The sequence below is a fragment of the Dermochelys coriacea genome, chromosome 19, assembly GCF_009764565.3.
Source record: "Dermochelys coriacea isolate rDerCor1 chromosome 19, rDerCor1.pri.v4, whole genome shotgun sequence".
NCBI lineage: Eukaryota > Metazoa > Chordata > Testudines > Dermochelyidae > Dermochelys > Dermochelys coriacea.
In genome coordinates, this window is record NC_050086.2 from 9,412,516 (window position 1) to 9,433,002 (window position 20,487).

A 20,487-nucleotide genomic window follows, 5' to 3' on the forward strand; every position below is an offset into this window, starting at 1 on the left:
TACTCCTTCTGTGATGGAGTCTGGAGCACTGATTATATTTTTTGAGGACTAGGTCTCATATCTATGCATCAGTCCTGTGCATTGACGACACCCTTATTTGTCTGAGGTTCTGTTGCTCCACTTGGGGTTGGAAGACTCCTAAGTTTTTTTTTTTCTATTTACATTTTTTTTTGGCCCTTCCACATTCCTGCTTCCTGCAGTGGGTGATGACTGGCAGATGCCTCAGTTTTTTTGTGCCTCAGTTGAGGCAAAAAGCTAGTCCTAAATACAGAGGCACAGGCTATATTAACCTGTCTGGTGCATCCCATAACGATAATGGTTAATAACTCTGGTATGTTAATATTACTGCACTGCAGCCATGGAGAATTGCTACTCTAAACTGACTTTAAATGCAATGCTCCAGCCATCAGGATTTCTGCAAAGGTCTCCTATGTGGGCAAGGTCTGACAGTTGACACATTGGATTGCTTTTGTAACTTCTAAATTTAAAATCTATGAATATTACACGTTACCTTGAGGGTTTTTTTCCAAGTGATCGTATAGTGCATGTGAGAGCAACTTAATATACTGTAAGATACTAGCGATCATTAGCTTTCCTCATGTGTTCCCTAAGGAACTTACTCTGAGGGAGACAAATCACTCCAATTAGAATCAGACCTTCCCCTGTGAGTCTGATGAAAACGGATCACACCCAGAGCACCAGTATGTGGTGAACATACTTAGATTGTTCTCCCTGTATTTCCAGGGAAATAGCTTGAGAACAGCCTGTTCACAGGATGATTCGCAGTGCTAGCCTGCCACCCTGCTTGCTCAGTGATTTTGGGGTCAGGGAGAGAGATGCAGAATGGAAAGGGGATGGGGGAGTGTAGTAGAGAAAAACTAACAGAGACCATGAAAAAATAATGGAGAGAGACAATGTCAAATAGAAGTGATAAGAAGAAAATGAAGGAAAAGTGGAAACCGAATGGGAAAGATAAGGAAAAAATGGAAATGTAGAACGAAGAAGGGAGGCTAATAATACAGAGGAAAATGATGATGATAAATTGCAGAAAGGAGAGAAAACAGTGAAAGAGGAGGGAGAGACGAGAGAGATACAAGAAAGGAAAATGGGTGGATGGGAAGGAGAGCTGAGTGAGGAACCGAAGGGCAGATGTGTGCCAAAAACACAAGGGGTGGGTAAGGGGGGGGCAGTGTTTAAATCTAGGATTAATCCCAAATTCCTTGTTGTTAAATTGTGCTGTATTGGCACAGTCTGTCCCCCCACATCTCCCCGGACGCCAATCAAATTCCCCTTTTCCGGATGAAACCCCAGCAAATGAATTAGGGTGAGAACCTTTCTGTAGTGGCTTCTCTCACCCTGAACATGCTCTTTATATTCCGCCGCAAATGTATGGGGTTAAAGATAACCCCATGTGAGAGAAGAAGCCCAGGAGGATATGGGCTTAGCCAGCCATCCGGAGGGAAATGACTTCAGAGGAGCAAATCAACTCATTAGCATGCAGCTTGGGACTTGTGTGATTTTTAATGGGAATAATGGCCATCTGCATCTTTGTTCAAACAGGTCATTAATGTGCCATGCTACTTAACTTCAGTAAACGTCGGGCAGCATGATAACTTCCTTGGAAACACTGACTTTAAATCTGTGTGGCCAGCTTTTGGCATATAAATTGTCTAATCTTATAAAAGGTTTAGAGTATATAAGCTGATGGGTAGGTTACAGTGGAATATATATGCTGCACACAATTTATTTTCATCCATTACATAAAAGTCCTGTAGTGTTTAATAGGGTTGAAACCAACAAAGGCGCTATAGGAATTAAGTGGGGCTGTTCTAGGAATTAAAGGCTCTGACTCAGCAAGGTATTTTCGCACATGCCTACATTTAAGCATGTGAGCAGTCCTGTTGAATTCAAAATTAAGCAAGTGCTTATGTACCTTGTGGAACTGGGATGCAGATGAGACTAGAAATTATTCTAAAAACCTATAGAATTTAATAACAAATATTATCCCCTGGGCCTCAGAATTCCTATAGAAAGGTCACTCTCTTGAGGACCCTTCCCTAAGGGGTATGATAGTTTTTATTTCCCAATCCTAAAACAATAGCAGCATTTACAATAAAGACACTGTCCTTGGACCATTGCTTGTCCAACCGGATGTTAAAGCCAACAGAAAAAAAATTGATCTCATTAACCTCTGAGGATAGACAAGAAGCAATGGGTTTAAATTGCAGCAAAAGAGGTTTAGGTTGGAGATTAGGAAAAACTTCCTCACTGTCAGGGTGGTTAAGCACTGGAATAAATTGCTTAGGACAGTTGTGGAATCTCCATCATTGGAGGTTTTTAAGAGCAGGTTAGACAAATACCTGTTAGGAATGGTCTAGTTATTACTTAGTCCTGCCTTGGGTGCAGGGAACAGGACTAGATGACGTCTTGAGGTCCCTTCCAGTCCTATGATTCTAATTGCAGAGTTAAGCTAGTTTCACTTATAGTGCAGAAATGTTGGATTTCTTAATGGAAAAATAGAAAGTGTCTTGTCCATTTTCTCTTTGTAGGTGATGAACATCCGCAAAGTCCTGAACAGAATTGAGAAACCACAGGGCCTGTATCCTAACTTTCTCAGCCCGGTCACTGGGAACTGGGTCCAGCGTAAGTATCGCTCTCTTATTCCGAGCTGTGCTCAGGAAATGCTACTGATGCATTTCAGCATTTACGCTATTCTTTAGAAGGTGATCTGTAACTGCAAGAACAGCAAGCCAAGGACATCTCTCATCTGCCTGATAAAAGCCCTCACTAATGCTGGTCAAGGAACTCGTTATCCATGGTGATTAGATAAAGGTAACCTTATTGAGAAGATGCCGTATAATCATCTTTCACAGGAGTCTTATTCCCAGCTGAGTGAGTATCTTACCTCCAAAGTGAGGTTTAGGACCCATAGTCCTACACATGGTAGGATTATGCAGCACGTCTCTTTAAGGCCCCCATCCTCACTTCAGTGATCCCATTGTCTTCCCAGGGAGTTACACATGAAAGCTACAGGATGAGACCAAAGAGATTTGGTTAGTTACTATATTTAATGCATCAAGTAAGAAATCATCTGGAGAAGCAGTAAGAAAGTGGAGTTTGAGATCCTCCCCAGAAAAAAAAATGAGGAATATAAGGAATGAAGGAAGCCTGCCGTGCTATCCCTCTAGCCAGTCTCATACATGCACAAACGCATTACCATTACTATGGTATTTGCTGTTGGATTTTCCTATTGATGCAATGAGTGTATGTGTCTGTCTGTCTCTTGCATCACTATTAGGAATGCAACACTGGTCCGGGGGAAAATACAGGTGTGCAAGAGGGAGGAACGTGCGGGATCATGAGGACAGTAGGAACAGTGTCTTTATTCTGATCCTGCCTCTTCCTAAGCCACTTCACCCTTCCAGTATCCAGAAAAAAGGCCAGGCAACATCTCTTCTGTTGTTCAAAGGCCAAATTTTGCTCTCCAGTTTGTACGTCAATCCTGACACCTCTGTTCCACTTCTCCCCATTTGTGCAGAATCCCTGCCTCTCCCCTTCCCACCCCATTGTATTACTGGTCTGATGGCAGAATTTTACTCAAGGCATTACTATTTACAGTAAATCAGGAAGTAAAGTAGAGGCTGCTTTTTAGTTTGGCCTCCTCAGTGGATTCAAATTGGTCCCAATTAAGCAAAGTTCATTGAAATAATTTTTGCCTCAAGTCTCTGCAACTCTGTTCATTCCTCTGGATCACTTGTGACCTTTTTAACCACTATATTAGTTGTGCTAATTGTAATTGAGAGGGCAGTTGCACAGCTGCCATTGTATTAGATAACTGAGAGAACACTAGCTGTGATCAATCCATCACCTTTAACTGCCCTAGCAACACCTCTTAACAGTAATTGACAAGGCTTGTGTTGAAAATAGTCTCAGCAAAACATCTTGAACAATTACAGTTGTCCCAGTAAACCAGAACTTCAATGAGAAAAAAAGTCAGTTCCCCGGTTCGTCCCATTAATTGACTTTCTGAATTATCCAGATCCCCTTGTAAGTGGTTTAACCTGTCCCTTCACATTTGTGTTTGTAGAGTTATTGCAACGTTTCCACTGGAAAAATTAATCTTGCATCCTAGTGCTACATCCTTGTGATGATATTTTCTTTAGGTCATTACTGTTTGCATTGGCATGGTTCATTTCCCCAGACAAAAGTGCCAACCCTGGCTGCTTTGCAGTACAGAGGGGGGAAAATAATATGACTCACCTTTGTCAGTCTTTCATTCTGATCATTCGTTGCTAATGCATCACTTCCCAAAGAGCTGTGTCCATGTTCTTCTAATTGTAAGCGACCAGATTGAAGTGTATAGAATACCTTCTGGGTATTCAGTGTTCATCCATTTTGGCCACCAATTCAGTTCCATTTAAATCCACTAATTTAATCCATTTTAACCATTCTGCTCCCACCTTTTGTAATGCTTGTAGGGATCCCCAGGGGTTTGCTGGGGCACCACACTGGTTAATAACTGCCTGTTTAGATGCTTTGGAGTGAGATGGAGGCATAGTTGACGCCACAGGACAAGATTAAAATTCACCAGTTGGCTAAGCCAGGAGCTGGCTTGGTGGCACCTCAAACTTCTTATGTAAGCTGGCCTCATGATCCGAATCTGATATTCAGGGAGCTGAGAGACTGCTCAGCCTAGGAAGTCTCTGGTGGACCTAGGAGTCAGCTGGTGGCAGATGCCAAGGTAGAGAGAAACTGTAGCTGTTGCCTGCCACAGGGACTATCATAGGTGCCAGTCTCTCATTTTCTTTCCGTTTGTTAAAGCTGTTTGCAATAAGCCCTTTTTCTTAGAATTGACATGTTTTCCCTAAATGGTATAACTGTGCCCAGAGCAAATTATCAGACCACCCCAATGAGAAGGAATGCTGGAACTCTGCTAGCTGCAGTAGTTACCTTTTGAAAATTAAGGCACAGCGTCCCTGCTGAAATTAATGACCTGTTTACACAGAGGGTCTGGGAGGCAAATTCTGGCCTTGCTTTTAACATGAGGAAAACAATTCTGCCCTAGCGCTCTTGCTTTGGTGATTGTTCTGACACACCTAGGATCATACGCTTCCATTAAAGACAATCTGCAGCCTGTATTTGTAAAATATTCTGTCCTCTTTCCTGAATCCGGGTTTCTAATCTCATTGTTTTGCCATGGATTATTCTGCAGTTCTTTGGCCACATACTTTATCACTGAATGCATCCGATGAAGTGAGCTGTAGCTCACGAAAGCTTATGCTCAAATAAATTTGTTAGTCTCTAAGGTGCCGCAAGTACTCCTTTTCTTTTTGCAAATACAGACTAACATGGCTGCTACTCTGAAATTTATCTTGGATGTTGCTCTTCAGGTCAGTCAAATGTGGGGTTGTTGATCTCGCCTCTAGATAGGATTTAGTATTCAAAATAAACCTCAGGACTTGATATGCACACACAGAAAAGTGGAAAAACAGCATAGCTAATCCGAAAAACCTACTGTATCTACTTAACGTTTAAAATGAAATCATGCAGACATGTAGGTGGGTAACCCCTAGTTAATAGGTCTAGTCCGATTCATATTTAAATGGCTAGGAGAAGTGTTTTTTCTTGCTCATTTGAAGGGTGAATTTGGCTGCTCCAAAGAAGGAGTGTTGGGTTTCCCCCATTGCATTTTAAAGATATAAATGTGTCCAGCTGTTTCCCATGCTGATTCCCCAGGCAGAAACCTGCAGCTGCGGTGTCAGACCTGTTTCCCATAGTGATTGCTTAGCATTCTCCTCTTCAGTAAGATCGTACCACTATGCAGTCAGAACAGGCAGCCTTGGAAATCTGATTCCCCACAAGTAAATATTCAGTGCACACCTCCCCACCTGGCTTTATTTTAATATACCAGAAACCGAGGACTTCTGCATGCACTCTACACTCCAGGCAGAGACTAGAAACCGCCACTCCCCGTTAGCAGCCAGGGTGCCCTCTGTTGGCAGTTCTGTCCAATCATCGTTTTTCTGCTGCGATGCCGATATCCAATTCGTATTCTCCCCTTCCTCCATTTGTTACACCCCCTTTCCATGAGGGAAAGAGGGAAAGGTTGGGCCACATCCTCAAAGGTAGTTAGGTGTCTAACTCCCATTATTTTCAATGAGAGTTAGGCACCTAAATATTTTGAGGATCTGGCCTGTGATGTTTAGTGGACATGCATAGTTGCAGATCCATCCATGTATGTGTCTGCTCTCAGTTTGTTAGCCCGAGATATGGTTTTTATCTCATAAACAGGAAGCATCTTCAATTTATCATGTAAATAACCGTGGCAAGTAAAAGCTTTGAGTAGTTTTATTAAGGGCAACTGGCACTTGGTAAAAGACAGAATGTTTTCCTTATGGTTACACTTTCCTTCTTAATTTTCTAAAAAATGTAATGCTAGCCTCCAACAGGAAACCAAAAAGGGGGGAGAATTGAGTCAAGCTATTTAATAAGGGTGGAATTGTTCTGTCTGGTAAAGCAACTGTGTATCGTAGATCGTGTGCAAAAGTAGTTATGCAGCAGTCTCTTGTTGGCTTCCATCACTGCAGACCACGTCTCCATTGGGGGCCTTGGGGACAGCTTTTATGAATATCTGATCAAATCCTGGCTGATGTCAGACAAGAGAGACACTCAAGCTAAAAAGATGTATAATGATGCACTAGAGGTAAGTTCGATTGCCTCTCCAGCTGTATTTCTTATAAGGAATATTTCGTCCAGAATGTTAGTCAAAACAGTTTGTTTTTCCCTTCCTGCAAGATATGTTCAGATATTGATTTTTAATACATTTTAGGCTATAGAAAAACATTTGGTTAAAAAATCTGCCGGAGGATTGACCTACATTGCAGAATGGAGAGGTGGCATCTTGGATCACAAAATGGGCCATTTGGCTTGCTTCTCTGGTGGCATGATAGCCCTTGGAGCAGAACAAGCAGTGGAAGAGAAAAAGCAACATTATATGGATCTAGCTGCAGAGATTACTCACACGTGTCATGAATCTTATGCACGCTCAGGTAAGCATTGTGGATTAAAGTACTGCTGATAAATTACTGTGGTAGGTAAGGATTTACAGCTGCTAAAAAATTGAATCTCGCATGTGAAAGGATTGCAGTAATTCTTTGGCACTTCTGCAGCATCTTCCATCAAAATAAGAGGGCATTTAACATTCATCTGTCCTTGCCGGACCCCTGTGAGAAAAATCAATATTGGTATCCCCATTTTAGATACTGAGAATCTGAGGAAACTGAGCCATAGAGTGGTTGAGTGACTTGCAAAGTCATACAAGAAACCAGTGGCAGTGCTGGCAACTGACCCAAGATCTCCTGAACCCCGGTCCCTGTGTTCTAATCACAAAGCCACGCTTTCTCCCTATAAAAGGAGTAATCTGAGTTCCTATATATCAGCACTTTGAGGTATTTCCATAATAAATGGAGTAAAGCACTGATCTGCCTTTAATTTCTCCCACAATATACAACTGACACAAGCTAAATGGTCAGTTGAGCATTGTAGAGTGTTAGAAACAGGGAACTGAGTTCTGTTATTCCTTCTTAAAACGAACCCAAACCATAAATCCCTACTGCAGCCTTCCTAAGAGAAGATTGTACGAGTCTCTCCATATTTCCCCATATTCAGTAAAATCTTTCTCATTGACACAGTGTGCTTCACAAACAAAAAGTGTTGAATATTTGCTTTCATGTAAGGCATTGAGTGCAGGCATATAAAGACTAACCATGCTAACAACAGGACAAATGTGGCAATCCCTTGGCAAGTCACAGTTCAAGCTAGACGTGCTCGTCTTAAATGTGGATAATGACACTCACCTCCTTTATAAAGCTCTTTGAGATCTACAGATTAAAAGCATTTATAAAAGTGGCAGGTATTGGTTTTATTATAGTGTATAATTTGACAAGATCAAATATCAAAAACATTCTGCTGATGACTCGAGAGCTGTAGTTAGCTCTACACACACCCAGCTTCAACATGCTTGTAATTATTTGGACTTTGTTCCTTTCTTTATGAGCATTTGTCAAGCACATCTGAGTATGTGCAGTTGCAGTCTGCTGTCCAGGAGGCTTGTCTGCAATGTATCTGTCGTTGATAACTCTTCCTTTTGATTGTTTCACGTCTTACCTGCATCAACAAGCACGTATTTATGAGCTGCGTCTAGCTCATTTGCCTAAAGCAGCTCTAACAAACTTCAAGCCAAGCTGGAACTGGATTTTCAAACTCCTTTCACAGCGCTTACAGAACTGCAGCTAGGCCATCTGAGCTAACAACCCGCGGGCTGCAACTGCCTGGAGCCATTTCACCTTCAGCTGTGTCTGTCACCATCAAAAGGACAGCATTAAGCGTGCCATTAGCAGCTACCCTGCTGTCGGATCAGCGGCTGTGCCCTTAACCTTTTCTCTGGTTCTCAGGAAACAATGCGGAGATGTTTGTGCTGTAAGATCCCCATTCTCTCACTCTTATAACATGGTCCAGGTAGGGCAAATAAGGTGTGTAAAGAAACAAAATGTGTATGCGAAAGATAGTCTTTTGGCTACAGCACCAGCCATGGGGCCAAGAGATCTGGATTCTGTTTCCAACTCTGTCACTGGTTCTGCTTGACCTCAGGCAACCTCTGGGCCTCAGTTTTCCCATCTGTAAAATAGAGGTGACAGGTGATTAGATTTTCTAATTCATAGAGGTTCTGTGAGTGTGTGTTAGTGTTTTGAGATCCTGAAATGGAAGGCACTTGAGAAGGACAAAGCAGAAGTAGTTTTTTTATTATTTTGTAATCAGAAAATAAAATTGAAAGTAACTCCATCCTATTTCATAGTGATCTCCTTTTCAAAAGGAAAGTTAACGTACCAGAAGCTAAAGGAGGGAAAAGGGTGGCAGACACAGTTCCAGCTAACTTCTGATCATCCTTTTGAAAAACATCCCTCATGACTGTACGGTAATGATCATAAAATCATATAGGGCTTGGCTACACTTACGAGTTAGAGCGCATTAAATCAGCCCCGGGCACCCTAACTCCCGACGTGTCCACACTGGCAAGGCACGTAGAGCGCCTGGACTCTGCAGCTGGAGCGCTCCTGGTAATCCACCTCCACAAGAAGCCTAAAGCTTGGTGCGCCCCGGCTGAAACGCCCGGGCGTCAGTGTTAACAAGGGGATGCATTACTGTGCTGTGATTAGCCTCCGGAAACATCCCATAATCCCCTGAAGTCAAGTGGCCACTCTTCACATTGTTTTGAACTTGGCTGCAGGCATGTGGATGTCCCCTTTCAAAGCTCCGTTTCTGACAGCCGGCTGCTTATCTGCTCCGGGACAAAGCAGCCATTACTGTGGAATGCTGCTGTTGTGAGTGTGTGTGGGGGGGGGGGTGTCTGCTGCTGTCTGAACTTAGAAGACAGCATGCTGACACACTCTCTGCCCCCCCAAACCCACTGTCTCTCCCCCCACGTACACACAACACACTCCCTGTCCCACTCCACACACACCCCCCATTTGAAAAGCACGCTGCAGCCACTTGCACACTGGGATAGCTACCACAGTGCACTGCTCTCTGTGGCGTTGCAAAAGCTGCTACTGTGGCCACGCCGATGCGCCTGAGGCTGACAGTGTAAACACACGGCAGCGTTTTCCCTGCTGCGCTCTGCGAAGGCTGGTTTAACTCCCAGCGTTCTACATCTGCAAGTGTAGCCAAGCCCTTAGAATTGTAGGACTGGAAGAGACCTCAAGAAGTCATCTAGTCCAGTCCCCAGCACTCAAGGCAGGACTAAGTAATAACAAGACCATCCCTGATATCTAACCTGCTCTTAAAATCCTCCAGTGGTGGAGGTTCCACAACCTCCTAGCCAAAGTGTTCCAGGGCCTAACCACCCTGACAGGAAGTTTTTCCTAATGTCCAAACTAAACATTTCTCATGCTCCAATTTAAGCCCATTGCTTCTTGTCCTATCCTTAGAGGTTAATGAGAACAATTTTTTGTCCTCCTCCTTATAACAACTTTTTACGTACTTGAAAACTGTTATCATGTCCCCCCTCAGTCTTCTCTTCACCAGACCAAACAGATTCAGTTTTTTCAATCTTCCCTCCTAGATCATGTTTTCTAGACCAATTAATCATTTTTGTTGCTCTCCTCTGGACTTTCTCCAGTTTGTCCACATCTTTCCTGAAACGTGGCACCCAGAACTGGACACAATACTTCAGTTGAGGCCTTATCAGAGCAGAGTGGAAGAATTACTTCTTGTGTCTTGCTTACAACACTCCTGTTAATACATCCCAAAATGATGTTTGCTTTTTTTGTGACAGTGTTACACTGTTGACTCATATTTAGCTTGTGATCCACTATGACCCCCAGATCCCTTTCTGCAGTGCTCCTTCCTAGGCCGTCATGTCCCAGTTTGTACACGTGCAGTTAATTGTTCCTTCCTAAGTGGAGTATTTTACATTTATCCTTTAATGATTGTTCGGGCCATTGGGCCCAATGACCATGAAGTCAAGAAACCCCTACCTGAGACAACCTATAAACATGAGAAGCACTGGAGTATCAACAGCATGGCTCGATTGTCTCTGAAGAGTTTCCTTTTCTAGGGCTCTGCTGTAGGAGCTTTTTAGCTGATGTTTCTCACTAGGGCCTGATCCTGAGAATGGTGCTCAGCACCTCTCAACTCCTGTTGACTGCAGTGGAAGGGTGAGGGGCTTATGACCCTAATACTGTGTGTGAGAGATGTCTCTGAGAGCTTTCATGAGTCTTACGACCCAATTCAGCCCAGGCAAAAATCCAGTGACTTCTTGCACACACTTACACTAGGGTTGAATGTGACTCTTTGATCTTGTTGCCATGGGCCAGGCTGCTGTTTTCAGAAGCACTTTCAATTTACTTTTGGTATTTATCCAAATATTTTACTGCACAGGGTGGGCCAGATTCAGAGCTGAGATAAGTAAGCTCATTCTTTGAGTCAGCAGAGTTGCACTTGTTTTACACCATGTCTGAATTTATACTGATGCATTGACATGATGGATTGTTTGTTGCACCCCATAGCAAGCCTTGGCTGTATTAATGCAGCATAACAACACCTATAAAACCCATTAGTGTTGGTTATGAATTTTTAAAGGCGATTATTATGCGTGGGGGTTTTTCTTTCTTGCTTAGATACCAAGCTTGGCCCTGAAGCTTTTCGCTTTGATTCTGGAACGGAAGCCATGGCCACCAGGCTCAGCGAGCGCTATTATATACTGCGCCCTGAGGTGGTAGAAAGCTACATGTACATGTGGAGGCTGACCCATGATCCGAAATACAGACAGTGGGGCTGGGAAGTTGTAAAGGTATGATCATGAAATATGCAGTATTAACCATTACAGAGCCCTGGATTCTTACAGGCATCTTTTCCTAGGGGAGGAAAAAGATAAGCAGAGTTTTAATTGTATTGTAAAAGCACAGTAACGTAAAGAGAAACCTAGTTTGCTTTTGTCTCTTTGCTGATCATTGAAAATGTCTGGGCTTTATTTAAAAAAAATAATAATAAATCTTACAGGGATTGGAGGAAAAAAGAGCTCCAGACCTCAGACAATGTAATGGCTATGAATGTAGTAATGTCAGATGTAGTGGATTGAGCCGCACATTTGGAATTATCTAGGCTCTGTGAAACCATAATTTCATATTCTTGCAGGGTTGACTCAGCCCTTCTCGTATTAAGGTAGAGATATAAGCATCAAATATTATATTTGGATCTTCAGAATGAGACTGTAAAAGACAAGATCTTCCCTGTGCTATGAGGACACAAAAGATCCCATAAAGACTTCCCGGCTAGAATGTCTTCTCACTCCATCACTGTTTTCTAATGTGATGTGCACAAGGCTGCTCCTCTGCGTCCCAGAGGTGGTTGCATTTCATTGGCAGCATTGAGTCATTCATAAAGTGTCTTGGAAAGGTGTTGTGTAAAAGCAAAAAGTTACTATTTGACAGCTGTTGTTGATATGGGGGTACCATCAACACCAAGCAATCCATAAGCTTACATTGTTTACCTTTTTCCAGCTGTTGTCATTAGAACTAGCATCTTTCCTGGACTATTGGGTAATGATCAAACTCTTCAATGAGAGTGAAGCTGCTATAAAACCTGAATCTGATTTGTAAACCTGACTTGTAACACAGCTGATGCTGATTAACGGATTACTCCATGTAGCTGTGTGTCGCTGAGATTTCTTTTCTTTTCTCAGGCACTGGAAAAATATTGTAGAGTAGAAGCAGGCTTCTCCGGGATCCGAGATGTTTATACCACCACCCCAAGCCATGACAACATGCAACAGAGTTTTTTTCTGGCAGAGACATTAAAGTAAGTCTGGCATCCTGAGAAAGCTTTCAGAATAAATCTCCTCTCAGGGCACAAAAGTCTTTCTAGTGTGGGTCATCTTAATGCAAAATATACAATAGCTTCATCTTAGAAAGCATTGGATTCCCTGCAGAGCAAACTGTGGAAGATGATGGGCTACAGCAGGCTTTTTGTGTCTCTTCTGCAGAACAATTACATAAAGAGAGGTGAACATGTTTGGGGATAAAATTCTATAATTTCCCAAGTGCTCTGTCATTTTCAGCTTGTGCACTGTATTTAACAGGAGTTTTGGCCAGATTCTCAGCTAAATCAATTTCAATCAACTTTGCTCTACGGATATCGAGCTATGCCATTTGCTGCCCTGAGGATCTGGCCTTATATGTACACTTGGAATCCCATTAGAGTCTTTCTGTAATCCAATTTATCGGTTTTTCTTTTCTCTCTTCCTGCCATGTGGCTCCAGGTACCTCTATATTCTGTTCTGTGACGATGATGTGCTGTCTCTGGAAGACTGGGTATTCAACACGGAAGCCCACCCACTGCCGGTGAACCACACGAACTTTAAAGCTAAAGCAAGCGTGCAATAATGATGTTGTTACTCAAGCTCCCTACTTCGGCAGCACTCTCTAGCGGGTTACTGCATTTCCTTTCCATTAAAGGAATTAGCAATGTTCCTAAAATGGTATTTTGGGGGACTAGTCCAATTCCGGACAGTATTATATTGAGGAGAATAAACTGTGACATAAGCACCTTCTTTTCCTCTATGAGGAGATCTGTTAGCCTGGTGACAAGATGTTGATTCTGGGCCATATTATTAACAGATCATGGACATTCCTTTATACAGAGAATTTATATGAAATCCACTGACTTTGCTTTCTAGTGGCCAAAGGATGGGAAGTTTGCCATACAATAGACTTTTTCCCCCTTGTTCTTCCTTTCATTTTTCTTTTTGATTGTTGCCTTTTATATACAGTTGGATTTTATCATATTTCTAAGTACAGGTTTCAATGTACAGTGCTTTCTAAGTGGTGTCAACATTGTAACTGAAACAAAAATTGTCTGCAAAATTCTTGACTCAAATGTATTTTTATATATTTTTTCCTGTGCTCTTAAACCCACATTTACAGAACATTGCATCACATGTAACTTTCCTTTATAACGTTTGTGGTTTTCTACTTTTATTTGGAACTAAATGTTATGAGTCACTTGTAATAAATTGCACTGCTGTAATAGTCAAATCTGTGAAATAGAATAAAAGGTCTTGTAAAATAAGTAGCATAATTGGGTTGATCCGACATTACCAGCTATCCATAACTGTCAAAGACTTGCTATATTATTCTTGGAATGAATAGCTGACAGTAACGGTTGATTTTGAGAATAATTGACAATAAATGTTTATTTCAAGAATAATCAAGCAAGTGTATAGTCAATAATTCCAACCTTCTTCAACTCTCCTAACTTGCTTATTCATTGTTCAACTGTGAGGTAGCAAGAACTCAATTAAATGTCTTATTTCCTAGCCAAAAAAAAAAAATCCCCATCCAAGTTTCTTCCTCATTATATTGTAATTATCTCTGGGATGAAGTTACAGGAGAGAAAAAGGAGGGGAGAAAATGGAGCCAGATTCTCATCCTGGTTTTGGAACTGAGAAGTACCTTACTTTGTAGGTTGTCCCATTGACTTTCAGGAGGACAGCTCATCCAAAGTCCTTCATGATGGGTTACCTAGGAATGGGTTTACCATGGTATGGGTTACCTAGGGAGGTGGTGGAATCTCCTTCCTTAAAGGTTTTTAAGGTCAGGCTTGACAAAGCCCTGGCTGGGATGATTTAGTTGGGGATTGGTCCTGCTTTGAGCAGCGGGTTGAACTAGATGACCTCCTGAGGTCCCTTCCAACCCTGATATTCTATGATTCAGGGTGCCAGAATCCGGCTCTGAGAATCACAGATCCTCTGCTTCAGAACAATTCTGGGCTCTGTTATGGGCTTGATCCTGGAAGAGGCTGAGTGCCCTCAAATTCCATTGATCGAGAACTCGGCATGATCAGCACTTTGCAGAATTGGACCTTGTGCTCACTCACATCCTTGATTGTTTGTTCCTCTCTAGTAGCTGATCCTAGCTGTGTATCCTCCCCTTCAGTTGTTCAGTTGATTTATTTGTTTCATCGACAACCTTTCCCCTGCAGCTCTGGATCATTCAGAAGCTGCCTGATACTTTGCATTAGACACGTTCCTCTCTCATATTGTGAAATGCTGATTGGTTTCTTCAGCAACTTGGGAAAGAAAAATGTGCTTTTAAATCTATGCCTGTCGAAGTCTCAAAGGGGAAGAAGATTGTCATATGAGGACTTACCCTTTATCCCAGGGGTAAAGATACTGGATGGTAAGCTTGGCCCAGAGGGATGATTATTGGTAAATAAGAGTCTTGGGAGTGAGTCATTTTATCTGAGGGATTTTGATACTGGGAAGTAAGCTTACCCCAAGAGAATTTTTGCAGCGGATTAAGAAATGTCATGAGTAACCAAAACTCTGTCTGGCAAGGTCTTAAAAAGCGTCATTCCAACTCTGTTAACACAGATTCTTGGCGTTTCATTCAGATTGTCTAGTTTGATTTTGTTCTTGTTATTTTTCCTTTCCCAAAACACGAATCACATTTCCTTTCTGCACAAGTGTTTAGATGTTGCAGTAAAAATAAATGATACTTCTTAGGTCAAAAAGACTTCTGGATAAAAAATTTTTCCCTCCTGAAATTCAACAGCTGCATCAAAAATAATGATCTTTCCGTTAACCACTCAGCATGCCTGTAAATGTAAAATTTATTGATGTTTCCTTAACGAGGTGCCCTGACTGCTACTCAATACCAGTCCCAAAGAAAAGTATTGAGTGCAAATGTCTGTATCTGAAATCTTCTAATGATTAGCTCATGGTCTTGCAAACACATGTGCTTCTGCTTAACTTTAGGCAAGTGAACAGTCTCTTGGAAGTCAATGGAACGACTCCCATGAATAATGTTAAGAATGTGCATTAAGATCCTAAGTTCTTTGGGGCAGAGACCGTCTTTTTGTTCTGTTTGTACAGCACCTAGCACAATGGGGTCGTGGTCCATGAGTGGGGTTTCTCAACACTACCACAATACAGGGATCTCTGAAGGACTGGGGCCTTAGATGTCTCTGGGTTCACTTTTCTCAGTACCCTTTGGCTCTCATTTGGCAGCCTTTATTCAGGCAGAACTCTGACTTCAGTGGTCGTTTTGCTCGAGGAAGGGGAATTTTTCCCTTTGGGTTTCAGATGCTATGCCTAGCAAATCTATTTCCACTTTGAGAAGAGAATTTGTTTTTAATATGTGTTTTGTTTGTAGGATTTGTATCCTGTTTGTGTTGATGTAGAAGAGGAACCCTTTGGTTTACATATGCTTAAGCAAAAAAAGCAATAATGATTCATTTGAATTGTTTTCAGTTCTAAACATTCTGGGAAACGCGTCGGAGAAGAGATTATGCCTTTGTCTTGCTCAGCAACTTCACTCGCAGGCATGGGGTAAAATAAGACACACATTTTTAACAATGAGGGTAATTAACCATTGGAACAACTTACTAACGGGGGCGGATTCTCTATCGCTGGAAATTTTTAAACCAAGATTGGATGGTTTTCTAAAAGTTTGATGTTCTAGCTCAAAGAGGAATTAATTCAGGGAAGTCCTATGGCTTTTGTTATACAGGAGGTCAGACAAGACAATTACAGTGGTCCTGTTTGGCCTTGTAATCTCTGAATCCTGGACCCATTGGTGGCAATGGGAGTTTTGCTATAGAATTCAGTGGGGCCAGAATTTCACCCATTTGGGGTTTCTGATTTTTTACATATTTGATTAAGAAATATGGTACAACCTTGGTTATCTGAATGCATTGGGGACCACTGAATAAACTCACATAATCAAGATTTGTGATGATCACACTAATTTTTACCGCTGGAAGACGTGACCCTATTTTATATAGCAGGAAGTTTCAGACAAATGAGACTCCCAATAACTGTAAGCTGTACTGCCCAGTATAAATTAACTTCACTATTGAGAAACGAGTGCTTGCAGAATGGCTGTCGATTGTTGCCTGACTTTTACATAAACCACAGAAAGAGATAAGAAAAAGCTATTCAAAAAACAAATGTAGTTTCTTGTAACCGACATTTCATTTTTCAAGCGTTATTACATTTCCTTGGAAGGCTTTCAGCAGAATTGGTTATTGAATTCCAAATCCTGGCAGTCTTTTATTTTTCCTATATAATCTGTTGATTTTTTTCAGGTTTGATAGATTGAGTTTTGCCTCCACTGTTTTAAAGCTTAAGATGTTACAGATGGTGGGTATTGGATCTCTGTATTAATTCACCAGACAACACTGAAAAATCATAGAATCATAGGACTGGAAGGGACCTCAAGAGGTCATCTAGTCAAGTCCCCTGCACTTAAGGCAGGACTTAGTATTATCTAGACCATCCCTGACAGGTGTTAGTCTAACTTCTCTTAAAAATCTCCAATGGTGGAGATTCCACAGCCTTCCTAGGCAGTTTATTCCAGTGCTTAATCACCCTGACAGTTAAGAAGTTCTCCCTAATGTCCAACCTAAAATTTAAGCCCATTGCTTCTTGTTCCATCCTCAGAAATTAAGAAGAACAATTTTTCTCCCTCCTCCTTGTAACAACCATTTATGTCCTTGAAAACTATCATGTTGTCCCGTTCCCCCCCCCAGCCCTCAGTCTTCTCTTCTCCAGACTAAACAAATCCAGTTTTTTCAGTCTTCCCTCATAGGTCATCTTTTCTAGACCTTTAATTATTTTTGTTGCTCTTCTCTGGACTTTCTCCAATTTGTCCACATCTTTCCTGAAATGTGGCACCCAGAACTGAACACAATACTCCAGTTGAGGCCAAATGAACCAAAGAAAGCGGAAGAATTATTTCTTGTGTCTGATTTACAACACTCCTGCAAATACATCCCAGAATGGTGTATGGTCTTTTTTGTTTGGTTGGTTTTTTTGCAACAGCATTACACTGTTGACTCATATTTAGCTTATGGTCCACTATGACCCCCCCAGATCCCTTTCTGCAGTACTCCTTCCTAGGCAATCATTTCTCATTTTGTATGTATGCAACTGATTGTTCCTTCCTAAGTGGAGCACTTTGCATTTGTCCTTATTGAATCTCATCCTATTTACATCAGACCATTCCTCCAGTTTGTCCAGATCATTTTGAATTTTAATCCTACCCTCCAAAGCACTTGCAACCTCTCCTAGCTTGGTACTATCTGCAAACTTTATAAGTGTATTCTCTATGCCATTATCTAAATCACTGATGAAGATATTGAACAGAACTGGCCCAGAATTGATCCCTCTGGGACCCCACTCAATATGCCCTTCCAACTTGACTGTAAACCACTAATAACTACTCTCTGAGAACAATTTTCCAACCAGTTCTGCACCCTCCTTATAATAGCTCCATGTAGGTTGTATTTCCCTAACTTGTTTATGAGAAGGTCATGCCAGACGGATTCAAAAGCCTTACTAAAGTCAAGATATACCACATCTGCTGCTTCCTCCCTATCCACAAGGTTTGTACACAGTCAAAGAAAGCTATTAGGTTGGTTTGACATGATCTGTTCTTGGCAAGTCCATGCTTTCTGTTACTTATCACCTTATTATCTTCTCGGTGTCTGCAAACTGATTGCTTCATTATTTGCTCCATTATCTTTCCCGATAGTGAAGCTAAGCTGACTGGTCTGTAATTCCCCAGGTTGTCCTTATTTCCCTTTTTGTAGATGGGCACTAGATTTGCCCTTTTCCAGTCAAAATGTGCTGTGCTGCAATTTGAGATTTTTTTTCTTTAAATAAAATGCTTCCATAGCACAGGCTGTAAAAATGTCTTGCTATTTGAATCATAGGAAGTATAGATGGAAAAGGCCCCACAGATTCCTACTCCATCCCTCTGCCAGTGCAGAATTGCTCCTTGCTGTCTGTTATAGCTGAGAGTTTCAAAGGAACCTAGGGGAGTTAGGCAACCAAATTCCAATGAAATTCAGTAGGATACCTAGCCTTATGGCTGATCTATTTTTAAATGTCCCCAGCAATGAGGCATTCATCACTTCTCCTGGAACACAGCCTAACCGATCTCACTTTCAGGGAGTTTGATAATATTCACTGTGGTAGTAGTGTTAGTCTGTATCAACAAAAATAATGAGGAGTCCTTGTTTTTATTTGTTAGTCTCTAAGGAGCCACAAGGACTCCTTGTTATTTTTGCTAATATTCACTGTAAATTATTCCTTTCTGAATTTCATGCAGTTCTATTAGTTCTGTGTCCTGCAACATTCTACCCTAATTAAGTCTTCTCCTTACCATACTGGAGAATAGTCTTCAAATATTTGGAGAGTGTGTTTGCCCTTTCACTTTTTATTATCTGAACTACATAGTTCCTTTAGGACTCAATCCAGGAAAGCACATAAAAAGTGCTTTGAAGCCAATGGGATTACTCAAGTGCTTATAGTTAAGCACTTGCTTAAACATCTTGCTGAATCAGGGCCTTAATCTTTCTTGTAAATCAATCCTTCCAACCCACTAATCATTTTAGTTGCATTTCTCTGAATTCCCTTTGATTTGTTCAGATCTTTCTGGTAATGACATGCTCAGAACTTAAGCCCAGAATTCCAGAACCAAGATCCCTCTTTGGTTGTTAATTAATCATGTTTATTATGCTACTGCCTAGGGACCAACCAAGATTAGGGGTCCACTGCACTAGACTCTGTACAAACAGAATCATAGACAGTCCCTGCTTTGAAGAGTTTACCATGTAAATACATCTCACAATCTTTTCTTTTTATGAAGATTGGAACCACATTCTAGGGTCTTTACCATCAGGTGGAGTTATCTTGGATGTTGTTCTAAAAGACAAACTCTAGGAATTATTTCGGGGAAGCTCTATGGCCTGTGTTATACAGGAGGTCAGACTAGATGATCACAATGGTCCCTTCTGGCCTTGGAATCTGTGAATCACAGCATCACAAAGGTACTTAGTTTCCCAGATCTTAGGAAGAGCTCTGTGGAGCTCAAAAGCTTGTCTCTCTCATCAGCAGAAGTTGGTCCAATAAAAGATATTCCCTCACCTGCCTTGTCTATCTCATATTCTGGGACCGTCACAACTACAACAACACTGCATACAAGGTATTTAGTTGTCGAACTCCCATTGAAATCTGTGGGAATTGGGCACCTAAATATCTTTGTGAATCTGGTATGTTCATATTTTCCAAATATGCCCTTGCCTTTATTGGTACCATTTTTCCAAGGTCTTTATACATTTATTTTTATTTTTCTTAAGACCAATTCACTCTGTCATTTTTGAGCTGTGTTTAATTTCATCTCCCTCTTCATTTATTAATGCTGCTACCTGATAAATACTCACCCCCATCTCCAATATATTTGTCAACATCCTGTTCATTCATTTTAGCCCCTTTGGCTGTTAACTCGGACTATGTCCAGCTGCCCTTCTTTTTTTCAGTCAAACCTTTACTGACTCTGGGCTCTTTGTTGCCTATTTCTTTTCCATTCCCAATACAATGTGTTGAGGGTTTCCCCATGTGAAACATTTCTTGTTCCTTACATTGTCCAGAGGACCAGTGTGTTGTCCCTATGTCTCATTTAGAACTTCCCTACATTAGTAGGGACATTTCAGTCACTTACACTCTTTAGTGTACATACATGGGATTTAAATATAACTTTCCATTACATTTTGCTCCCTAAGGGTGAAATCCTGGCCCCATTTAAGTCAATGGAAATGTGGCCACTCAGATGTCTTAATTCCCCAAAATGTGTCCTTCCGGAATCCAGTACCTTTGTTCTCCGGCATTTGGTAACTCATGGTGAAATTTAGTAGCATGTCATCATTGGCACCAATTCCTTCCCTATTCTCACATTTTCAGCGGGTATCTACCTGTAAGTAAAAATTAGATCCAGGAGATCATGGCCTCTGATTGAATGTTCTTCTTAAAGATCTTCGATGTCCTCTATCTTGAGACTCGGCTTACTGCAATTTTGGCTCTGTTACCCAGCAGATGTCTGGATATTTAAAATTCCTCCTGGTGGTATAATCTGTAATTTCAAGAAC

At 41.4% G+C, this 20,487-nt stretch overlaps 1 protein-coding gene across 3 annotated transcripts in view; it reads left to right on the plus strand.

Annotated features, from left to right (window-relative positions):
- MAN1C1 (mannosidase alpha class 1C member 1) overlaps positions 1 to 13,764 on the plus strand; it is a 90,174-nt gene extending 76,410 nt beyond the window's left edge. For 2 of the 3 annotated variants that reach the window (XM_038377423.2, XM_038377422.2), the window contains exons 7-12: positions 2,550 to 2,643; positions 6,588 to 6,703; positions 6,830 to 7,049; positions 11,178 to 11,350; positions 12,242 to 12,357; positions 12,818 to 13,764. In XM_038377423.2, the coding sequence (XP_038233351.1) occupies positions 2,550 to 2,643; positions 6,588 to 6,703; positions 6,830 to 7,049; positions 11,178 to 11,350; positions 12,242 to 12,357; positions 12,818 to 12,941 (843 nt within the window). In that variant the 3' untranslated portion in view covers positions 12,942 to 13,764. Of the gene's footprint in view, positions 1 to 2,549; positions 2,644 to 6,587; positions 6,704 to 6,829; positions 7,050 to 11,177; positions 11,351 to 12,241; positions 12,358 to 12,817 lie in introns of those variants that run through there. The other variant, XM_043506061.1, reaches the window with a different exon arrangement.
- The last annotated feature ends 6,723 nt before the right edge of the window (positions 13,765 to 20,487 follow it).